Source organism: Sciurus carolinensis, chromosome 5, assembly GCF_902686445.1.
Source record: "Sciurus carolinensis chromosome 5, mSciCar1.2, whole genome shotgun sequence".
Classification (NCBI taxonomy): domain Eukaryota; kingdom Metazoa; phylum Chordata; class Mammalia; order Rodentia; family Sciuridae; genus Sciurus; species Sciurus carolinensis.
Window position 1 is genome coordinate 24,081,297 of NC_062217.1, and position 20,330 is coordinate 24,101,626.

Here is a 20,330-nt window from a genome sequence, read left to right on the forward strand (position 1 = left end):
ATTAATAAAATCAGACATTAAAGTGGGGACATTATTATACTATAGAAATAAAGAAGATGATAAGAGAACCTAGACAAAACATGCAAATTCTTTGAAATATGCAAAGCACCAAAACTGGTTCAAGAAGAAATAGAAAATTTTAATAAATCTAACAATAAATTCAATTACTGTTTGAAGCTCCCCAAAAAGATGAGGAACAGACAGATGCACTGGTGAATTCTATCAAAAGTTTAAAAAAGAATTAACACCAATCATTTTCAAACACTTCCAAAAAATAGAACAGAATGGAATACATCCTAATTTATCTTATAAGGCCAATATTACCCTAATACCAAAGTGAGAGAAGATACCATTAAAAAAAAAACTGCAGACTAATACTTCCTATTAATATAGATAAGAAAACAAACTGAATTACTTGCAAATAGAATCCGAATTTCATCCAAAGATTGCAAGTGATGCAGCAACAATCAAAATAATTTCATTTGATACAGCACATTAATAGCACAAAGGGGGAAAATGATCATCTCAAGTGATGAAGAATAAATATTTGAAAAAATGAAAAACTTCAACACCCTTTCATGACAAAAACACTTAACAAACTAGAAATAGATATCATACTCAATATGACAAAGGACATTTTGAAAAACTCACAGCCAATGTCATACTCAATGGTGTATGTCTGAAAATGTCCCTTGTATGATTGGGGACAAGACAAGGATGCCCACTCTTGCTATTTCTGCTCAACATTGTACTGGAGGTCTTAGTGCAAGAGGTATGAAAAGCAAACAAAAGGTATCCTTTCCTCTTGACAAAACTTTAGCTTGACAACAAAGAAAGAAAAAGGTTCAAATTAGTAAAATAAGGAAAACTGAAGTAAAGCCACTCATAGATGGTATGATTTATACATAGAATCTCTATGTATCTACACACAATGTTTAGGGGTAATAAACAACTTCATTAAAATTGCAGGATATAATATCAACAGACAAAAATGAGTTGTATTTTTATATACTTCTATACACTAGCCAAAAATGTGAGAACTGTATACTACAAAATCAGAAAACATTGTTAAAGGAAATCAAAGAAGTCCTAAATAAGTGTAAAGATATCTCATGTTCATGGATTAGAAGACTTAACAAGAATTGGAACCTAATTAGAATAAGTTAACCTATCTGTATGTATAATATGTCAAAATACACTCTACTGTCATGTATATCTAAAAAGAATAAAAAATACACAGCAATAATTCCCACAGTGACCTGCAGATTTAGTGCAATCTCTATCACAATTCCAACTGCAGTTTTTTGCAGAAATGGATAAGCCAAAATTCATAAAGAATTTCAGTAGACTGTATATAGTCAAAAAAAAAATCTTGAAAAAGAACAAAGTTGGAAGACTCACATTTCCCTATTTCAAAACTTACTACAAAACTACACTAATCAGAACAGCATGGTATTAGTACAGGATAAACACATAGATCAACGGGATATAATTGAGTGTCAAAAAAAACAAACAAACAAACAAAAAAACCCGTGCAGGAAGGGCCTTTTCAACAGATGATGCTGGGAGACTGGATATCATCATGCAAAAGAATGAAATTGGACCCTTTCCTCATGCTACATACACAAATTAACCCAAATGCATCAAAATTCTAAGTGTAAGAGCTAAAACTACACAACTCTTAGAAGAAAATAGATAAATTATCTTGACTCTGACCTTAGATTTAGAAATGGCTTCTTAGATATGACAAAAAGCACAAGCAAAAACGCCATATCAAATACAACCACAAGAATTGAAACCTAATTAGGATAAGTTATCCTCTATGTACGTATAATGTCAAAATACACTCTACTGTCCTGCATATCTAAAAAGAATAAAAAAGTATAAACAACAAAAGAAAAAAGTAGATGAACTGAACTTCATCAAAATTAAAGTTTTGTACATCCAAGTACACTTTCAAGAAAGTGAAAAGACAACTCATGGAATGGGAGAAAATATTTGCAGGCCATATAGAAGAATTTAGTATCTAAGCCTGGCACTATGGTGCATGCCTATAATCCCAGCAACTCTGGAGGCTGAAGCAGGAGAATTGCAAGTTCAAAGTCAATCTCAGCAATTTAGCAAGGTCCTAAGCAACTTAGTGAGATTCTGTCTCAAAATAAAATAATAAAAAGGGTTGGGAATGCCACCCCTCGAGTTCAATTCCTGTAATCCACTCCACCCCCCAAAGTAAAGAATACATTCCTTATAGTTCTAGAGATTGGGAAATCCAAGGTCAAGGATTCTCACCTGATGAAGACCTTCTTGCTGGTTGGAACTCTGCAGAGTCCAGAACAGATTATGCAGGGCATCACATGGTGAGAGAGAGCAAGCTTGCCAAGAGAACATGCTTTTATAACAAAGCCACTCCTTGTTGATCCATTAATCCATTAGCCCCTGAGTGGATTAATTCATTCATGATGACAGAGCCCTCCCTCCCAACCCCACTTTCAAACACCATTAACATATGGCTTTGGGGATTAAGTTTCCAACACAGGAATCCTGTGGGGCAAATATTCAAACCACAGCAGTGCTTTTGTAGGCTACACATTTATCCAACCAATAAACAAAACTCTAGTTTGTACTATTCTGAATCATGTATTTATCATCATCAAAATCATCATAATCATCATCATCATCATCATTTTGTGGTTCTGGGCATCAAACCTAGGGCCTCAAACATGCTAGACAAGTGTGCTATCACTGAGCTACAATCCCAGTCCAACTTAGAACCTACTTCCTGTTAAAAGTGTGTAAAGACGTATAGTGTGCTTCATGTTGAACAGGAAGATGTATTTTCCTTAATCTGTCGCTCTATATTTTAGTCTAAACATTGTCAAGTACATGAACATACACACAAAATAGGATATGTATACATTAAAAATGTGTTATACCTACAAGCAAGAACAAAAGATAATTGACCACACCAGAAAAATCACAGGATCCCAGTGTGGCAAGGTCCCAGTTGTGGTTTTAGTCTTTTCTGGCATCATTTTGGGACCACACCCCCATGGAGGGGACCACTGGTTTGGCTTGTGGTCTTTGGTGATGCCTGCCCTTCTTTCTTCAGCACTGTCCCTAACTCCTAAGCGCACTTGGGGATAGTGAACCACAGATACGATAGCAATTCACCCTTTATCTTCAGTTGAGTGGAATGATTCTGCATTCAGAGAGGAAGTACACAGCTTTTGCTTGATACCTGGTTTTCGTTTCTGATAGCTGGAATTTTGCATTTAAGAGGTTCGATTTTGTCAGCTTATGAACAGGCCACTTTCTTCCTTACCTGAATTTCCCCACCACTGGTCTCAGGAGAGCCTCTTGGTCCATCTGGTATCTGCTTGCTTTATAAATATTTAGGTTCCAGGTTTTGAGACAATTGCTGTGTAAAATAGGAAGAAACAATCCTGATGGGTGTTATTTGTGAAAAGAACTTGCCAAGTGCCTTCACCAGAAGCTGTGAAATCTGCAGTTGAATTGGTCTCACTAGTGAATAACAAGCAATTTGGCACTGCAAAGACATTATGGTAGTTATCTACAATTATAGTTAAGTGAGTCCTTGATGTACCACTGAACTCCAAGATGAACTGTGTCTCTATTGGGTTAATGAAATTTCTGATGTTGCTGAAAAAAAAAAAAAAAGAAAAGAAAATCGACAAACTAGAAATTTATTACTACTAAAACTTTTATTATTTATATAAAAATTATTTTTAAATATCTGCCTATGCTTTGTAGAAATGTGTCTTTTTCCTAGACCACATATCATTGATCAATAAGAATAACTTGACAATTTTGTATCCTCTGATAAATGAATACTGCTCATGGGTATGGATGTAGTCATTTATAGGTAACAATTCAAAATGCGTTGGCTCCATGTGCCCTCAGCTCTTCACTTTCTCTCCTTTAGTTTGATGCCTCCCCCTCTGGGAAGTCTTTCCTGACCTCCTTAATTAAAGATCATGTTACTGATGTTCTCAGAGCCACATCTGGACCTTCATGGCACACATGAAAAGTATTGTTAAATAATCTTCTAATTACTAGGTTAGGATCGGTCTCCCTAGAGATGATGTTATTTCCTTACAGGTGTGGACTTTGTTCCCATCTCAGGGATGGGTCCTGGTATCAAGGAGACAGGCAATGAATTGCTTAATAAGAGGTTAATGAATAAATGTTACACATAGAGCTTTTTGTGAAGAAAAAAATCTTGTGAGGTTTTTTTGTTTGTTTGTTTTTTAATGGTCATGTTTCTGGTTCCTGGGGAGAATGGGGTCAATCCTTATTTCTGTTTCACCCTAGTTTTAGACAACTACTAATCTACTTTCTTGTCTGTGGGTTTATCTATTCCACTTTTTCATAGAAAAATGATACAGTATGGTTTTATGTCTAGCTTCTTTCACTGGGCATGTTTCTGAGGTTCATTCATGTTATAGTTCATCTCAGTCCTTCATTCATTTGCCTTTCAAATAATATTCCACTCTATGGATATACTACATTTTGTTTGTTCATTCACCAATTGATTGACGTTTAAGTAGCTTCCAGTTTGGGTTTTTGTGAATGTTCTGTTCTGCATGTTCACATAAAAATCTTGTGTAAACTGGGTGCCTGTAATCCTAGTGACTGTGGAGACTTAGGCATGAGGATTTCAAGTTCGAGGCCAGCCTCAGCAACTGAGACCCTGTCAAAAAATAAAAAGGCATTGGGATGTAGTTCAGAGACAGAGTGACTTGGGTTCAATCCCTAGTCAAAAAACAAAAAAACTTACCTAGGAGTGAGATTGCTATGTCACATATTGGCTAATTTAACCTTTTCACAAATTGCAAAAGCATTTTCCAAAGTGACTGTACCATTTTAAATTCTCACCAGCAGCATATGAGGGCTCCATTTTCTCTACACCCTTGTCAACATTTATTGTTGTCTTTTTGACATAATGTCACTGTTGCAAGTGGAAAGTGGTATCTTATTGTGATTTTGACAGGTTTCCTTAGTTATTCATAAAGTTAGGTATTTTTTCATGTATTCACTGGCCATTTGTATATCTTTTTATACATATCAATTTAAGTCTTTTGCCCATTTAATTTTTTTGATGTGGTACCAGGGATTGAATACAAGGGTACTCTACCACTGAGTTACAGCCCCAGGCCTTTTTTATATTTTATTTTGAGACAGGGTTTCATCAAGTTGCCAAAACTGGCCTTGAACTCGCAATCCTCTTGTCTCAGTCACCACACCTGGCATATTACTGTATTTATTATCTCTTTTCTCACTAGAATGTAAACTTCAAGAATACAGTGATTTTTCCCATGTATCTCCAGCATTAGATCACTGACTGCATATACTAGATCATCAATAAGTGCTAAGCCTATGACAGAATTCCTTCCCTTGTGAAACTTGCTATATAATTTTTTGAAATTCACTCTGCCAAAGTAATCTGACAACAGCCCCAGAAGTTCCCCATCATTTCCTTCCCAGTTACAAGCATCTTCAAGATCAACTAACATAAAATTCTAGCAATTTTAATTGAACCATGACAATCTCATGCACATTATTTATTTATTTATTTATTTATTTATTTATTTATTTATTTATTTATTTATTTTTGGTGCTGGGGATCGAACCCAGGGCTTTGTGCTTGCAAGGCAAGCACTCTACCGACTGAGCTATCTCCCCAGCCCTCATGCACATTATTCAGTTTCAGACAGTAAAGAAACCAAATTTGAAGCATCAAAAATATTTTAAAACTAGTTTGAATAGTTGGCAGTAGAGTTGCATCTATAGAATTTGGAAGCATAGTACAAATTAGCAGCATTAATGTCTGACACATACTCTTCACATTACATTTAAGTGTCAGCTACAAATCCCAGTGCTAAAACTTTTAAAAGCACTTCATATCAAATATTTTGCAGAAATATTTTGATGTCATTGTGGTTCATTGTAATGGTTAAAGATATTGTCCGTTTATTTAGTCTATTTAAAAAATTTCTGGCTATATGAAACTTCAGTCAGAGTAATTTTCCTAATGGCTAAAAAGATTTTAGTCTTTTGTCAGCAAGTATTAGTCAAAATATTTCAACTGCAGATTCTTCTTATTCTATTAATGTATAGCCAAATACTTACATGATAGTTTAGAGATAGAGACAAGATACAGGACCAGTCAGCAGAAGTTTTGTAATGTACTCAGAAGCCTAATTGCTCACCTATTTCATTTGACTATTTTGAGGAAACTTTTTGTGGATCTTTATTAAAAAAATATGTTCCTGAGATAAATTTTAACAAGCATAGATAAATGTTAGTTCCTTATCTGATTCCTCATAAAATTTGAACTGGTTTATAAGCAGTTTTACTAGAAATCTCAGAACATGACAAAACAACAGTGAAGGAAAGTCAGCAATAACAACAGGACAAATCAAAGTAGAAAATTCAAAACCTTCAACTTGAGGTAATCCAGCAAAGTTACAGTGTGACTTATCCAGAATTCACAAAGGAAAATGGAAATAATCCTGAGTTCATGTTCATAGAAAAAGTTGCAGAAACCAAGATCATTATGGGAACATGCATATTTTGGTCAGAGACTCATCCAAATAGTAAATTAGTCAAAGTTTCCTAAAAAAAAAAGAGATTACTTCAGGAAAAACCAATGGCATCCCTGGCTTTGCTCTAGGAGAATCAAGTAAAATACTAGTGGTACAAAGTGTGGACAGTGCAATGGTTTTCAGCTTTTTAGTCTTGGGATGCTTAAAAATTATTGATCTTAAAAATTATTGATAATCAGTAAGAACTTTTGTTTAAATACTTCTATTAGTATTTATTGTATTTGAAATTAAAGTGAAGGGCTCATGTGCCAGCACGGTGGCACACTCCTGTAATCCCAGAGATTTGGGAAGCTGAGGCAGGAGGATCCAAGTTCAAAGCCAGCCTCAGCAACTTAGTAAGGCACTTAGCAACTCAGCAAGACCCTGTCTCTACATAAAATATAAAAAAGGGCTGGGGATGTGGCTCAGTGGTTAAGCACCCCTGGGTTCAATCCCTGGTGCCAAAAAAAAAAATACTCATGCATTTTTATAAAATTAATAAAGCCCTCACATTAACATATTTTATGACAAATGACTTATCTTCCAAAAAATTGTAGGAAGTGTGATATTGTTCTTCATTTTCACGAAGTCCTTTATGTCTAGCTCACTAGACAGCTGGATACTCATGTCTGCTTCTCTACCAGATCTACTGCCATATGCTGTTGGGTTGAAGGAGATCTATGAAGAAAATTCAACCTCACAGACATGCTATAAAAGGGAGACATACTTTAAAACATTTTCAGATAATGTGGTTATTTAACACTGCCCCAAGACTCCACTGACAGATTTTTAAAAGGTGAGTTGCAATGGGAAATCTGAAGGTCTAGCAATGAAGTTTTCACACTCTGTAATATTAAACTCTACTGATCTTACACTTCAAATGAGTGTTTCCCCATTATTTTATAATATTATATGTTGGTCACTTGGAAAATGTGGTTTAGTTATATAAATCTTCCAAATGCTGACACATTTCTTATTCAATATAAAGATCTAGTCTCTAGATCTTCATTTGTTGTGAAGAATTTCCCTGCATACCAACCTGTCAATGCTGGCCAGAGGAAAGCCTGTGTGGGCTACTTCTACCTCCCAGTCTTATTTTTTTCATTGTTCAGTCCTGAAATTCCATAAGCCCCCTAGACTGTCATTTCTCAGCAGAGGAACTAAGATGACCAAAATGTATGTAAAAGAGAAGCTTAACACCAGAGATAGGAAAATAAAGCCAGGATGAGATGTCACCAAACTCTTTAAATAAATAAATAAATAAATAAATAAATAAATAAAACCACATTTGTTAATATCATCACTGATCTCATTAGAAGTTTTGGGGAGTTATCAAGTGATGAATACAAGTTTTCCAAAATTTTAATTTTCAAATAAAAGCTCCAATTTTCATTGGCAGAAAACACTATAAGTTGTTTTCATGGAAAGAGCAGTCTGGTTAGGGCTTTTTTCTTTTTTTTTTCCTATTCAGAAATACCTGCTGAATCCTGTACCCAAGTCTGAATAACCAAAAGTTTGCTCTTTCAAAGGAAAAAATGTTCAGAATAATGTGGGGATTAGTTAAGCTTTTAACTCAAAAGTAAAGTGCACTTTCCAGGAATTGTCATTCTGGTTAGGTAACACTAATGTTTTATGTGTATTTCCCATTTTGTCACACACTACATAAAAGCAATATGTACTCAAGGATGAAGATTAAAGGCAAATGAGGGCCAGGCGCCATGGTGCTATGCCTATAATCCCCGTGGTTTGGGAGGTTGAGACAGGAGGATTGAAAGTTCAAAGCCAGCCTCAGAAACTTGGTGAGGCCCTAAGCAACTCAGTGAGTGTCTCTAAATAAAATATTAAAGGCTAGGGATGTGGCTTAGTGTTTAAGCACCACTGGGTTCAATCCCTGGTAACAAAAATAAAGGCAAATGAGGTTTTAACGTTATGAAACTTGTGTGTCATGTGGTGCTAGGGACAGAACTGGGGTTTCCTACATGGTAAGCATTTGCTCTACCACTGACTTGCACCCCTAGTCCCATGAAAAAGATTTGGAACTCAAAGATCCCTTATAAGGGTCTTAAAGACATCCAGGGTTCTACAGCTGACCTAGGAAAAGAAAACCTGTGAAGGAGAGCAAGGAACAGTGTCCTGATATGCTTTGTGCCTACCAGGTTCCAGATACTGTACAAAATGGAAGATGTCTTACATTCATTATTTCACTGGTATTATAAACACAAGATCTTCTTAAACATGTGTGAGTGCCTTTGTTTTAAAAAACTAAAAACATAAGCTTATAGGAAGTGACAGAAGAGATTCGGGACCTTCTCTGACTCCAAAATTCCCTACTTTTTATTTCCCACAGTGGAAGTTACTAGCTTGGATAGAGAAACCCCTCTCTTCTGTAGTACCCCATAAATGTTTTTCTGCTATCTCCAATCTTGTTTTAATTTCTGTGCAGGCCCTGAACTCTTTGAATGACATTATTTCTACTACCAATTGTTTAAGTCAGAGGTGCCTGGGAAGGTGCTTTTCTTGCTGTCAGCTCACATCAGGTATTTAGTCTTTAATTATTTAAGCCTATAATTAGCCTCAGAAACTTCTCAAGTTAGGTTCAGGTAGTCATAATCAATCCATCGATCAGGGATAACAAGTGAAATTTGTCAGTCCTCATTTCAGTTAACATGAAGTAAATGTGTGTGGAATCAGAGGGTAACCCTCTTCCTTCCTTCCACAAAAATACAAAAAGTAACTTTTCCAGGAAGATGGGTACATAGCTCCAGGAGCTGGTATAACCTAGGAAACCCAACACCATCATGAGAAGTGAGCCTTGGCGGCTGCTACTGATCAGCTAGTCTTGAAGTTATTACAAGTCTACTAAGTGCTTCCCACCAGAGACAAATCTCTAACATATTCTTCTCCACATTTCAAAATAGTGTTTTACTATCTAAGCAGAACCAGGAACTGTAAACCAAAGCAAATTGGCTTCTCCAATTCTTCATATCACTTCTATACATTTCCTATCTTAACGTTTGATAATTTTTGCTTAGGTACTACCTCATTTAGTCCCTGCTTTACAGTTTATGGCAGCTAAGATGTTTTAGAAATTGCATCAAAAGGTAGGATTCAGGAAAAGAAAAATCCAGATGCAGATAATGAGGTACTGGGTTAGGAGATTGAGCTTCAGCTTGAATACCCAATTATAAGCTACAGGCCTAGTTGTGCCTACATGTTTTTATAGACAATCAGATTTTTAGAAGAGTATAGTCTTTGCCAAACTATATCTCATCTGGTTCATTTTGCTGCTTCTTGGGATCGCAAATGAAAAATTTTGGGGGAAAAAAAGATTAATTATTTTATGCAATTATTCTTTGTGATATGTTTTTCAATTATTCATAGTATTTCTGCCCCTCATTACTTTAGCTGTCATTACAGTGACATTTTTCTGGGGACAAGAATTCTCATTATATGCTTTCTTTACTAGAAACTCCTCATTAGTTCCTGTTTGAAACTGTTCTCCTGCCAATCTACCAGACAAGAGGTAAACTACATATGAGTGGTGAGATGCTTAAAGAGGCACCTAACTAGAGCCTCACACAGAGGACAGAAACATGTTTCCTTCCAGCTTGGAAATTTGTACCCTTGAAGTTAAACTGCCAATGTGTTCTGAAAACCAGAAAGAGACAACATATGTACTTTGTTAAAATTCTTTCACAGGAGAAAACACAAACAAAAATACTGTAACAGAGATGTAAATTTAGACTCATGACCAAAAGTTGTTTTATTTAGTATTTTATTCAAGTCTAGTGCAAAATGATAAATTTCCTCCATTTTAATAGGTACATTCTTATTTGTTGACCTTATTTTCTAAAAATTATTGGAGGACTTAAATTTCTCTGAGTTCTTTGTTATCCATCTCTCTGTCTTTATGTAAACTATTCCCTCTGCCTAAAATACTCTCCCAATTCCTTTTTCTGGTCACAGTGCTCTTTCAAAAGTTCAGTCTCTTCTCTGATGCTTCCTCTTTTGCCCAGGCTTGTCCTTTCTTCTCACAGTTCCAGAGGCAAGGGTTTCCACCACAGAACCCCACACCATTCATACTTGAGCATCTTCTATTATGCCATTTAGGGTACTGTAATGGACTCTCCCTTCTCCCTCACCTGATTCCCTGTGGCTTCCTTGAGGGCAAGGAGTGTGTTTTATTCATGTTTATCATCTCATCATTTAGTACAGTACCTGATTTAATCTAGATGCTCATAAATAGTGAATGAGTTTTGAGTTCTACTACTTTCTACATTTATTTCATATTTCTTTTAAAGTTTCAGTACTTTTCTCATCCTCTGTATATCAATGATCTCAAACTAGAGACAAATTGACCATTAGAAATGCAGGAAACCACTTTGGTTTTAAAATGTGTATAATGGAGCTAGTGACACAGCCATTCTAAAAGACTGTATAGCACAAAGATGTAGTTCAGTGATAGAGCGCTTGCAAGCATGAGGCCCTGGGTTTGATTGTCAGCACTGTGAATAAAAGAAAAGAAAAACAAAAGCAGGTGGTAAAAATAAATGCCTATCTGGACACAGTGGTGTGTGCTACAGTCCCAGCTACCGGGGAGACTGAGCCAGGATGATCACTTGAGTCCAGGAGTTCAAGGTCAACCTGAGCAAAACAGAGACCTTGTCTCAATACACAAAAATAAAAAAATAAATTCCTTACCTCCCTTAGAGAAAAATGCTAAACAAAATGGGAGCTGGATGCAATACTGTACACCTGTAATTTCAGTAACTCAGGAGGCTGAGGTCAGAGGATCACAAATTCAAGGTCAGTATGGTTAACTCAGTGATTCTGTCTCAAAATAAAATAATAATAATAAAACAAAGGACTGGGGCTGGAAATGGTGGTATGCACCCATAATCCATTGACTCAGGAGGCTGTGGCAGAAGGATTCCAAGTTTGAGGCCAGTTTTGGCAACTTAGCAAGACCATCTCAAAAATTTTTAAAGAATGTTTTTAAATGTCTGGACATGTAGAGTGCCCCTGGGTTCAATTCCCAGTAACACATACATACACACACAAAGAAAGAAAAGAAAAAAAGAAAATTGGGGATGTAGCTTAGCACAGCATGTGTGGTGCCCTGGGTTCAAGTCCCAGTACTATAAATAAATAAAATAAATAAATAAAAATTTAAAAACCATTAAGTTAAACAAAAACAGAGAAAAGAGGGCGTATTATATGTTACCATTTAAATGAAATTCAAGAATAGACAAAACTAACTTATGGCTATAGACATCAGAATATGAGGGGCTAGTATACCTCAGGGACAGAGCACTCGCCTAACAAACACAAGGTCCTAGGTTAGATCCCCAGCACTAGAAAAAATAAAATAAATAAATAGAAAAGAAACTAGAATATTCTATGTTTCTGGTGGGAGAAGAGATTGACTGGAAAGGAATACCAACAAACTTTCCAGGGGGATGATAACATACCTTGACTAGGGGCACTGGTTACAAGGCTACATACATTAGTCAAAAATCATCCAATCGTACACTTAAGGATATGTGCATTTTATTTCAAAATTTTTTCTCTCTAAATATATATGTATACACACGTATGAATATACATATGCATATGTACACACAGATGCACATGAATATACACACAATTATTTACACTAAGACTATAAGAGCAATGTGCAAAGTCTAAAACAGTGGACCTTGGCAACAACACATTTAATTTTGTAATTCATTTTGGCATACTATCAAGTACCAGGGAATGAACCAGGAGCGCTTTACCACTGAGCCACACCCCCAGCCATTTTTTAATATTTTATTTATAGATAGGATCTCACTGAGTTGCTTGCTAAGTTGCTGAGGCTGGCTTTGAACTCGCGATCCTTCTCAGCCTTCTGAGCCACTAGGATTACAGGCATGCACCACCATGCCCAGTCCTTAATTGTACTTTTCTTAGGATAATAGTAATATCATTTTGGTCACACACAGCTCACATCAACAGTGAGATAAATGGTAAAATGAAAAAAATAAAGCCTGGGAATGAAAATTTTGCTATTGACAAAGACAAAAAAAGTGTTAATTAAGCATCACTTCTTTTAGGAAGCAAGACAATGAAATATATCTATTTGAAGGGCAAAGGGAAGAGCATGCATAAAGATCCCAAGGCTAGAAAGAGCTTGAAATGTTTATAGAATTGAAGAAGACAGCAGTATTTCAATGACACAAGGGAGAAAAAGTGGGAGACACCATATGAACCTGAAGAGAGGCAAGAATCAATTTATGTAGGATTGTGTAAACCTAGGAAAGGAGTTTATATTTCACTGTGAGGGTAACAGAAAAGTCTTTGTGGAGGGTTTTAAACAAGGGCTTGACATAATCGGGTTTACATTTTTAAAATATGATCATGACTACTATATAGAAAATGGCTAAAACTAAGACAAGAGAGAAAAGCGTGACCATGAAGGCATGAAAGAGAGTGAGATACCAGTGGTGGTAGGGACAGAAACGCAAAGGGGTAGGCCAACTGCAGGTATTTTACATGTGGAACTGGAACAAAATTTGCTGATAGATTTGATTTGGAGGTGATAAGGGATAACTTAAAGATGAAAACAAGGTTTCTGGTTTATACCACTTACTGACATGGGAAATACTGGAGCAAAAACAGACTTGAGGGTCAGAATGGGAAGTTTTATTTTGGATATGTTAACTTTTAGATGAAAAGAAGTATTTAAGAATAGATGTTACAGAACTTAAGTGTTGAGGTGATGCCCAGATTGAAGAAATAAATCTGGCTGTAAGCAGCACAGAGAAGAAATTTAAAATTATGGGAGAAAACTGAATTATCTAGGAAGACCATGCAGAAAGAGAAGAGCAGGGGATTTAGTTGCAACACACAAAGAACCCAACTTTTCAGAAGAAAGAGAGAAGGAGAAACAACAAAATAGACAAGAGAGGCCAGAAAGAGTAAAGTTTCAAGAAGCAAGAAGTGCTCAGTAGAGTCCAATACTTCTGAGCAATCAAGATAGACAAGAACAGGAATGTCTTTTGGTCTTGGCAATATGGAAGCAGTTGTTGCTTTGATAAGAGTGGTTTTGGCAGTGACTGGGGAAAAAGTCAAATTAAACAGAAAACAGAATAGGAGATGAGGAAGAAATGATAATGTTCATTTTTAGGCTTAGTCATGACACTGTTGAAATTAGTCTTTTTTTTTTTTTTTCTTTTGGCAGTACCAGGGATTGGACCCAGGGCCTCATATGTGCTCTATCACTGAGCTACATCCCCAGCCCCTGGACAGTTTTTGGTGTACAAAACCAATAATTTCATGATTCTTTTTCTCAAAAAAAAAAAAAAAAAGTTTGATGGAAAAAAGTTTGGAGCTGATGCAGTTTTTTAGAAAAAACTAATTCAGAAGCTTCAGGAGAATGAGTCAAAGAAATGCAAATTTCAAGACCAATGGGATGTTATTTATATTCAGATAAGGTTTTTATGTTACTTGGCCCATTTTTTAACAAATGCATCCTAAATGTCATGCATAAAATCATGGGAAAAACAGCAAATTCCAATATTGGGCATTCCATAAAAATATTAGACCAGTTCTCAAAACGGACAGTCATTAAAAATAAGGGAAGTCTGAGAAACTTCCACAGCCAAAGGTGCATAAGGAGACACAACTATACAGAAACAGAAAAAGAATATTAGGTAAAAACCTAAGAAAATGTAAACTTTGAACTTTAGTTAATAACAGTCTTCAGTACTGATTTATTAATTGCAACAAATGTACTATAATAATGCAAGATGTTACTAATAGGGGAAAACTGATACTGGGCACATGGGAATTCTCTGTATTATTTATTCAATTTTTTTTTACATATCTAAAATAACCATATGAATATGGTAATACATATTTTAATGAGGTTTAATTAAGAAAACAGTAACGACCCATTTACTCAAAACCCAGCTTAATGATCAAAATTATTAAAGCTTCCCTTTGTAGTTTCCTCACTATAGACATGACTGCTTTTCTTAACTTGATTTTCATTTACTTGTATTTTTTATTATCTTCATTAAATACGCATATAACCCTAAGCAATATACAGTACTGTTCTACGTATTTTTAAAACTAAGGGGTCATATTATTTATTTCTATAGCTTCCTCCTTTGCCTCATCACGTTTCAGAGTGCAGTCTTGTTTTACCAGCATATAATATTCCATCTTGTTAGCAATCCACAGTGTACTTATTCTTAAAGATGTTCCTCATTTCTTGCTTCTACCCACACTAGTTAGTACGCTTTTGTCAAATCAAAACTTCTATAAGACATACAGGTAGGAATAAAATGCTAGGGTTTAGCATTTTAAAATCTTCAGTTTTATCAAATTTTGCGTAATTGCTTTCAAAGTGGTTTTAACCTACCAGCAGGTGCGTTCAGACGTGTAGAAAGGGGTAACAACTCCAGAAGCACATACAAACCATTTTTTTTTTTTTTTTTTTTAGAACTAGGATTGAATCCAGAACCGCTTTACTACTAAGTCACGTCCCCAGTCCTTCTTATTTCTTATTTTGATAAAGGGTCTCGCTAAGCTGCTGAGGTTGGCCTCGAACTCGAGATCCTCCTGCCTCCCCAGGCGCTGGGGTTTTAGCCGCGCGCCGCCGCATTCAGTCAGGTAATATTTTTGATTCATTATAATTTGAGTTTTGTGCCCACGTAATCATTTCCGCAACAAACCAACATCAGTTACTAGCACTTTAAAAGGGTCTGACGCCGCTGATGCCGGCAGAGGCTACCCCAGGGAGATACTAACACGCCTCGCTTCCGACGTGAGCGTGACGCGACGATGGACGTCGGCACGCTCGGGACGTCGCGACTTGTTTGACGCCTTCGAAGGCCCCTTTGCGGGCTGTCTAACGCGATACAAGTGTCAGCTTATTAGATGAATGCTTCTTGTTTGCATGAGAAGAAAATGTCCCCACATAGTCTTCTTGCTCTCAGGGCTAATCCGCTTCTCTAGAAGAGCCTCTTTCGTTTGGCTCCTTTTTCAGGCAGCGCCGCGGGCATCCCGCAGGGCCCTTGTGTTGCGCGCGCAACAACTCCGCCTCCTTCCTTTCGGCCGGAACCGCCATCTTCCAGGTAGGAACTACGCGTGGCTCCCAGGGCCCTGCGTTCGTTTGGCTCTATTTGCGACCCTGCGGCTTCAGTTGCCATGCATTGTGATACTAGGGAGGCTGTTTACCTAGTCTGGGGTCCACTGTTCTGGACGGTTGGGTCCACGTCTTGCCAGACCGGGAGCAGCGTGCGCTGTGTGGGGCCTGGGCGGTGGGCTGAGGACCTGACTGCGGTGCCGTGGCCCTGCGCTGGTGTGGTTAGGAAGACGAAGCCGACTTACTGGGGACGAAGCGATTTGAGTTAATCTGGCAAGGGTTCAGTCTCTATATTTCTGTGGCTTTAGTAGCGCATCCTGGGCCCTCTTAGGCTGTATGGGGCCGCGTGGTCTGATGCTTTTCGAACTCCTTTCCATCTAATTGTCGGGTAGGCACTTCCGGGTTTTAAAAACGAGTTTAAAACAAATCTTGACTTTGATCTCCTGTGAGCCCAGATTTCTGAATTTCTGGCTTCGTGGGTGCCTGCACAGTCAATCAGGTTAACGAATCCCAGAACCCAGACCTCTCTTGCATAGGGCCTGAATTGGTTTACTTTTGTTTTTAGCTTTGTCTCGGGATGGCTAGTGAATGAAGGGAAAACATTCTAAGACTGCCACACCAATGTTTATATTGAGTGTAAGATAGCATGTGTTAAGGGAAGGGACTCCAGAACAGCAATATGTCCGATTAGAAGTTTATTGGGGGGGGAAGTTATTTAATCTCCGTAGCTTCTCATCTTTTTGTCTAGTTTGTGGATATTAACGTCGAAGTGCCAGTGTGGAGCAAACTGCTGGTTTCCCCCCACAAAGTGATCCTATTTGGCAAATTTTGATAACGTTGCATCGTTTGTTTGCATGGTTAGGTATCATTTTGGAAAAGTGGTTCAGTTTTGTGTGTTAGGTCTAGACATAAAAATAGAGGACAGGAAAATGAGTTTAGAGGAGCAAAAATGATTTCCTGATTCTGACCCTGGTGGCTCCAAAGTCACTTGTGTCTGGAGAGGTCATTCCTAGTTTATGACCCTAATAAGTTTATGAGTTTGCAGGTGTAGAGATTTTTGAGGACTATAACAATTGCGTAGTTGCTTTTTTCTGAAAATTGAAGGATGCATCCATTGAATAGTACTTTGGTGAGTTAGGTGAGACATTTTTGTGTCTACGCAGCACAATTTTTAAGAAAAAGGTGCTTTTTCAGAGTTATTGTTTAGGATTAAGGAGTAATTGTATATTGAGAGACTGATAAATTGTTAGACTGCTGTCAGCAAGTTAAACCTTACTTTATAATTTGCCTTGTGATAGGGTTAATTGCGCTTGAATGGCCCAGTGATCAAAACAATTGTTTTGACCTTTGGGGAAACCAAGGAAGGGTTTAAATCTAAATAGTAGTGAATTTTTAGATAATGATAAATTAGCTGTTAGCTGTCAGTTCTTTTATACTGTAATTGTGCTAAGAATTGCTGAGTCCTCTGTAGCTGTTCAGTGAGTTATAAAAGTGTTTTTAAAAAGAAGGGAAAAAAAAAGGGTTTTTTTCTGCTGTATAAAAAGGCAAGGTTGAGTTGTATGGGATTCTCCAACAGTAAATGATCCTTTAGGTTCTAATTTCTAGTTCCCTTGGCATTCTAGTATGGGTTGTACAGATACAGTGAGGTAGAAGTCCTGTCGATGTTTTTCTGTTCTCATAGGGAAATACTGGTTTGGGGTTTAATATCCAGTTCTGCTGCTTAGGAGTTTACTTGGTAATTTTTTTAAAAAAATTCTTTGAGAGAAGTAATGATTATCTGATTTTTTAAAAGACTGTTCCTAATCTGAAATTGCATACATGTGAAATTACAGGATTTTTGTTGTTGGTAAAGGGGAAATGCCAATTTTTCAGTTTTATCTGACTGTACTTTTTTTTGTACTTTCTGGTTTTAGTAATTCGCCAAAATGACGAACACAAAGGGAAAGAGGAGAGGAACCCGATATATGTTCTCTAGGCCTTTTAGAAAACATGGTAAGTAATTTACTTGAGGCTAAGCATAGCACACATTTGGATTTTTACTAGTATGTGTTGTGGTTCATAAATGACATTTAAATAACTCGACATTTTCTAATAGATAAGTATGAATTTTATGTAGTTTCATAACTATATGCAGGATTAAAACTTTGAAGAGGTGTGTAGAAGACAGATTTTACTGTCAAATTTTCAAAAATAGTATGCTATTTTTATTGTAGACTTGTCTTGAGTCTGACAACTAAAACTTCTTTTTGGCAGGAGTTGTTCCTTTGGCCACATACATGCGAATTTATAAGAAAGGTGATATTGTAGACATTAAGGTAAGTTATAAAATTGAAGAATAACACTGTGGATGATACAAAAGTTGGAATTAATATGATGTTGGGTTTCAGATTGCAGTGTAAATTACATGTATTAGATTCTTTTCTGAATTTTATGGGAGATACCTATTTTAGTAAGAGTTCATAAGAGTAAAGAATGGGTGTTTTTAAGTACTATTCTTATTGAGCCTAAGTTTTATTGATTACCTTTTTTTTTAATTATTATTTTCTATTATGAAACAGGGTCTCACTAAGTTGTTTAGGGCCTGGCTAAGTTGTTGAATCTGACTTTGAACTTAGAATCCTACTGACTCGGCCTCCCATGTTGCCTGGGATTACAGGTGTGTACCACCACACCTGACTCATTACTTTCTTGAAGTTAATAGCCAATAGAAAATTGGCAGGGTGGATGATGAGAGTTGAAGGGAAAAGGAGTACCTTAGTGTAAAATTTGTTAAGATGGAGATTACCGTTTTTATGAAAACTCCAGTGAGAACTGTGTTCTTTTGTGTTCAGTATTTAAATATGTCCTGGCTCTGGAGCTTAATGATGATTACCTCTTTGATTGCTTGAAGCAATGTGAAAAACACATTTCACCGGCTCTGAAAGCTCGAGTTGCCGTTTAAAGGAAATTTTATGACATCTTAGTTACTTCAATAAAAATGAGGGTTTAAGAGGAGGGAGGAATTGACTGGAATAAAACTTTTGTCTCCTTTCTTATCCAGGGAATGGGTACTGTTCAAAAAGGAATGCCCCATAAATGTTATCATGGCAAAACTGGGAGAGTCTACAATGTTACCCAGCATGCTGTTGGCATTGTTGTGAATAAGCAAGTTAAGTAAGTGATGATACAGTTTTTCATGACTAGTATTTTTTTTTATACCCCCCTTTCACTTTGCCAATTGGACTTATGTCTTTATTGGTCATTCAAGTGGGGCAAAGGAAATATCCTCTTAAAACTCAGGCAAATTGAGTGTTTGTCATGTCACCTGTCAGAGGAAACAAATTAAAATAGATTTACTGGAAGGTCTTACACAATTTGATATTAGAGCAGTTCTAGTTTTGTAGCATAAAAAGTTTATAAAGTTTTAAATTATACTAGTGATTTGATTTTGGTTCAACGACTAGTGTTTCAGAGGCTGTCACTTCATCGGAAGAACAGCAAGTAGGGATGTTTAGAGTGAAAAGACAACCAGTAGAGAAAGGAGAATAAGGTGAGGGAAGTGGGGTGGAAAATGGGCAGGGCACTGGGGACTGACTGGAGTAAATCAAATTCTGTATATTTGCACTAAAAATAGAAAATAGCAACAAAAGATTGTTTACTTCAAGGCCTTTTCCAATTAGATTAATCTTGCAAAACTGATCAAGCCTTATTGATTTATTCTGAGTAAAATATTAATAGTTTTCCTAATAAATGGAACTGTCAAAACCATTTTCTACATTGCTGTTGTGTTTTTGATCAAACGCTTATGAGAACTTCTGCTCTCAACAGGGGCAAGATTCTTGCCAAGAGGATTAATGTGCGTATTGAGCATATTAAGCACTCTAAGAGCCGAGACAGCTTCCTGAAACGTGTGAAGGAAAATGATCAGAAAAAGAAGGAAGCCAAAGAGAAAGGTACCTGGGTTCAGCTGAAACGCCAGGTGAGAGCTTGACTTGGCAGGATGTATTGATGTTAATCTTGGGAAACTGTTAGAACTGTTGCTTAGATATTTTTTATAGAAGTTTAAGAATTGAGTGTATATTATTTTTAAAGTTCATTTCCTTTTTTCCCCTTCAATAGCCTGCTCCACCCAGAGAAGCACATTTTGTGAGAACAAATGGAAAGGAGCCTGAGCTGCTGGAACCTATTCCCTATGAATTCATGGCATAATAAATGTAAAAAAATAAAAGCCTGTGAACTTTAAAAGTGGTTTCCTTAATTGAGCTGAAGTGTGTATTTGTGTCCCAGTTGGTTTGTGTTGTTTCTTCACTGTTCAAATTTAGTATTTTTATTGCAGAATGATGTGAAGTGACTTAATGTGCATCAGATACACTCGGTTGGTTAAGAAATGACCAGATATTTTTTATGAAATATAGTTGTTTGAAGGTGGTCTTTAAATCACCTTGGGAAAATACATACAAAAATAAGTGAAAGGAAATGTATTGAATTACAGCTCAGGAAAAGTTGATTGCTCATAATTATGAATCTCTTGATTTTAAGGATTATGAATTTACCTTTGAAGCCTACTTTAAAAAATAGTACCCTTTTGGGAGTTACTAGTCCTGAGTTGCTTC

The 20,330-nt window shown here is 36.6% G+C and overlaps 1 protein-coding gene and 2 non-coding genes across 3 annotated transcripts; all 3 read left to right on the plus strand.

The window, feature by feature from the left end:
* Positions 1-15,669: 15,669 nt before the first annotated feature.
* On the plus strand, positions 15,670-19,990 carry Rpl21 (ribosomal protein L21). The gene is made up of 6 exons (XM_047553062.1): positions 15,670-15,727; positions 17,652-17,730; positions 17,992-18,053; positions 18,779-18,891; positions 19,546-19,696; positions 19,837-19,990. Exons 2-6 carry the CDS (start codon positions 17,664-17,666, stop codon positions 19,924-19,926), a joined length of 483 nt encoding a protein of 160 aa, XP_047409018.1. The 5' UTR covers positions 15,670-15,727; positions 17,652-17,663; the 3' UTR covers positions 19,927-19,990.
* LOC124986024 (small nucleolar RNA SNORD102) lies at positions 18,594-18,664 on the plus strand. The gene has a single exon (XR_007108935.1). It is a non-coding gene; the product is annotated as a small nucleolar RNA SNORD102 (small nucleolar RNA).
* Positions 18,934-19,060, plus strand: LOC124986040 (small nucleolar RNA SNORA27). Its single transcript, XR_007108950.1, has one exon. It is a non-coding gene; the product is annotated as a small nucleolar RNA SNORA27 (small nucleolar RNA).
* Positions 19,991-20,330: the final 340 nt, after the last annotated feature.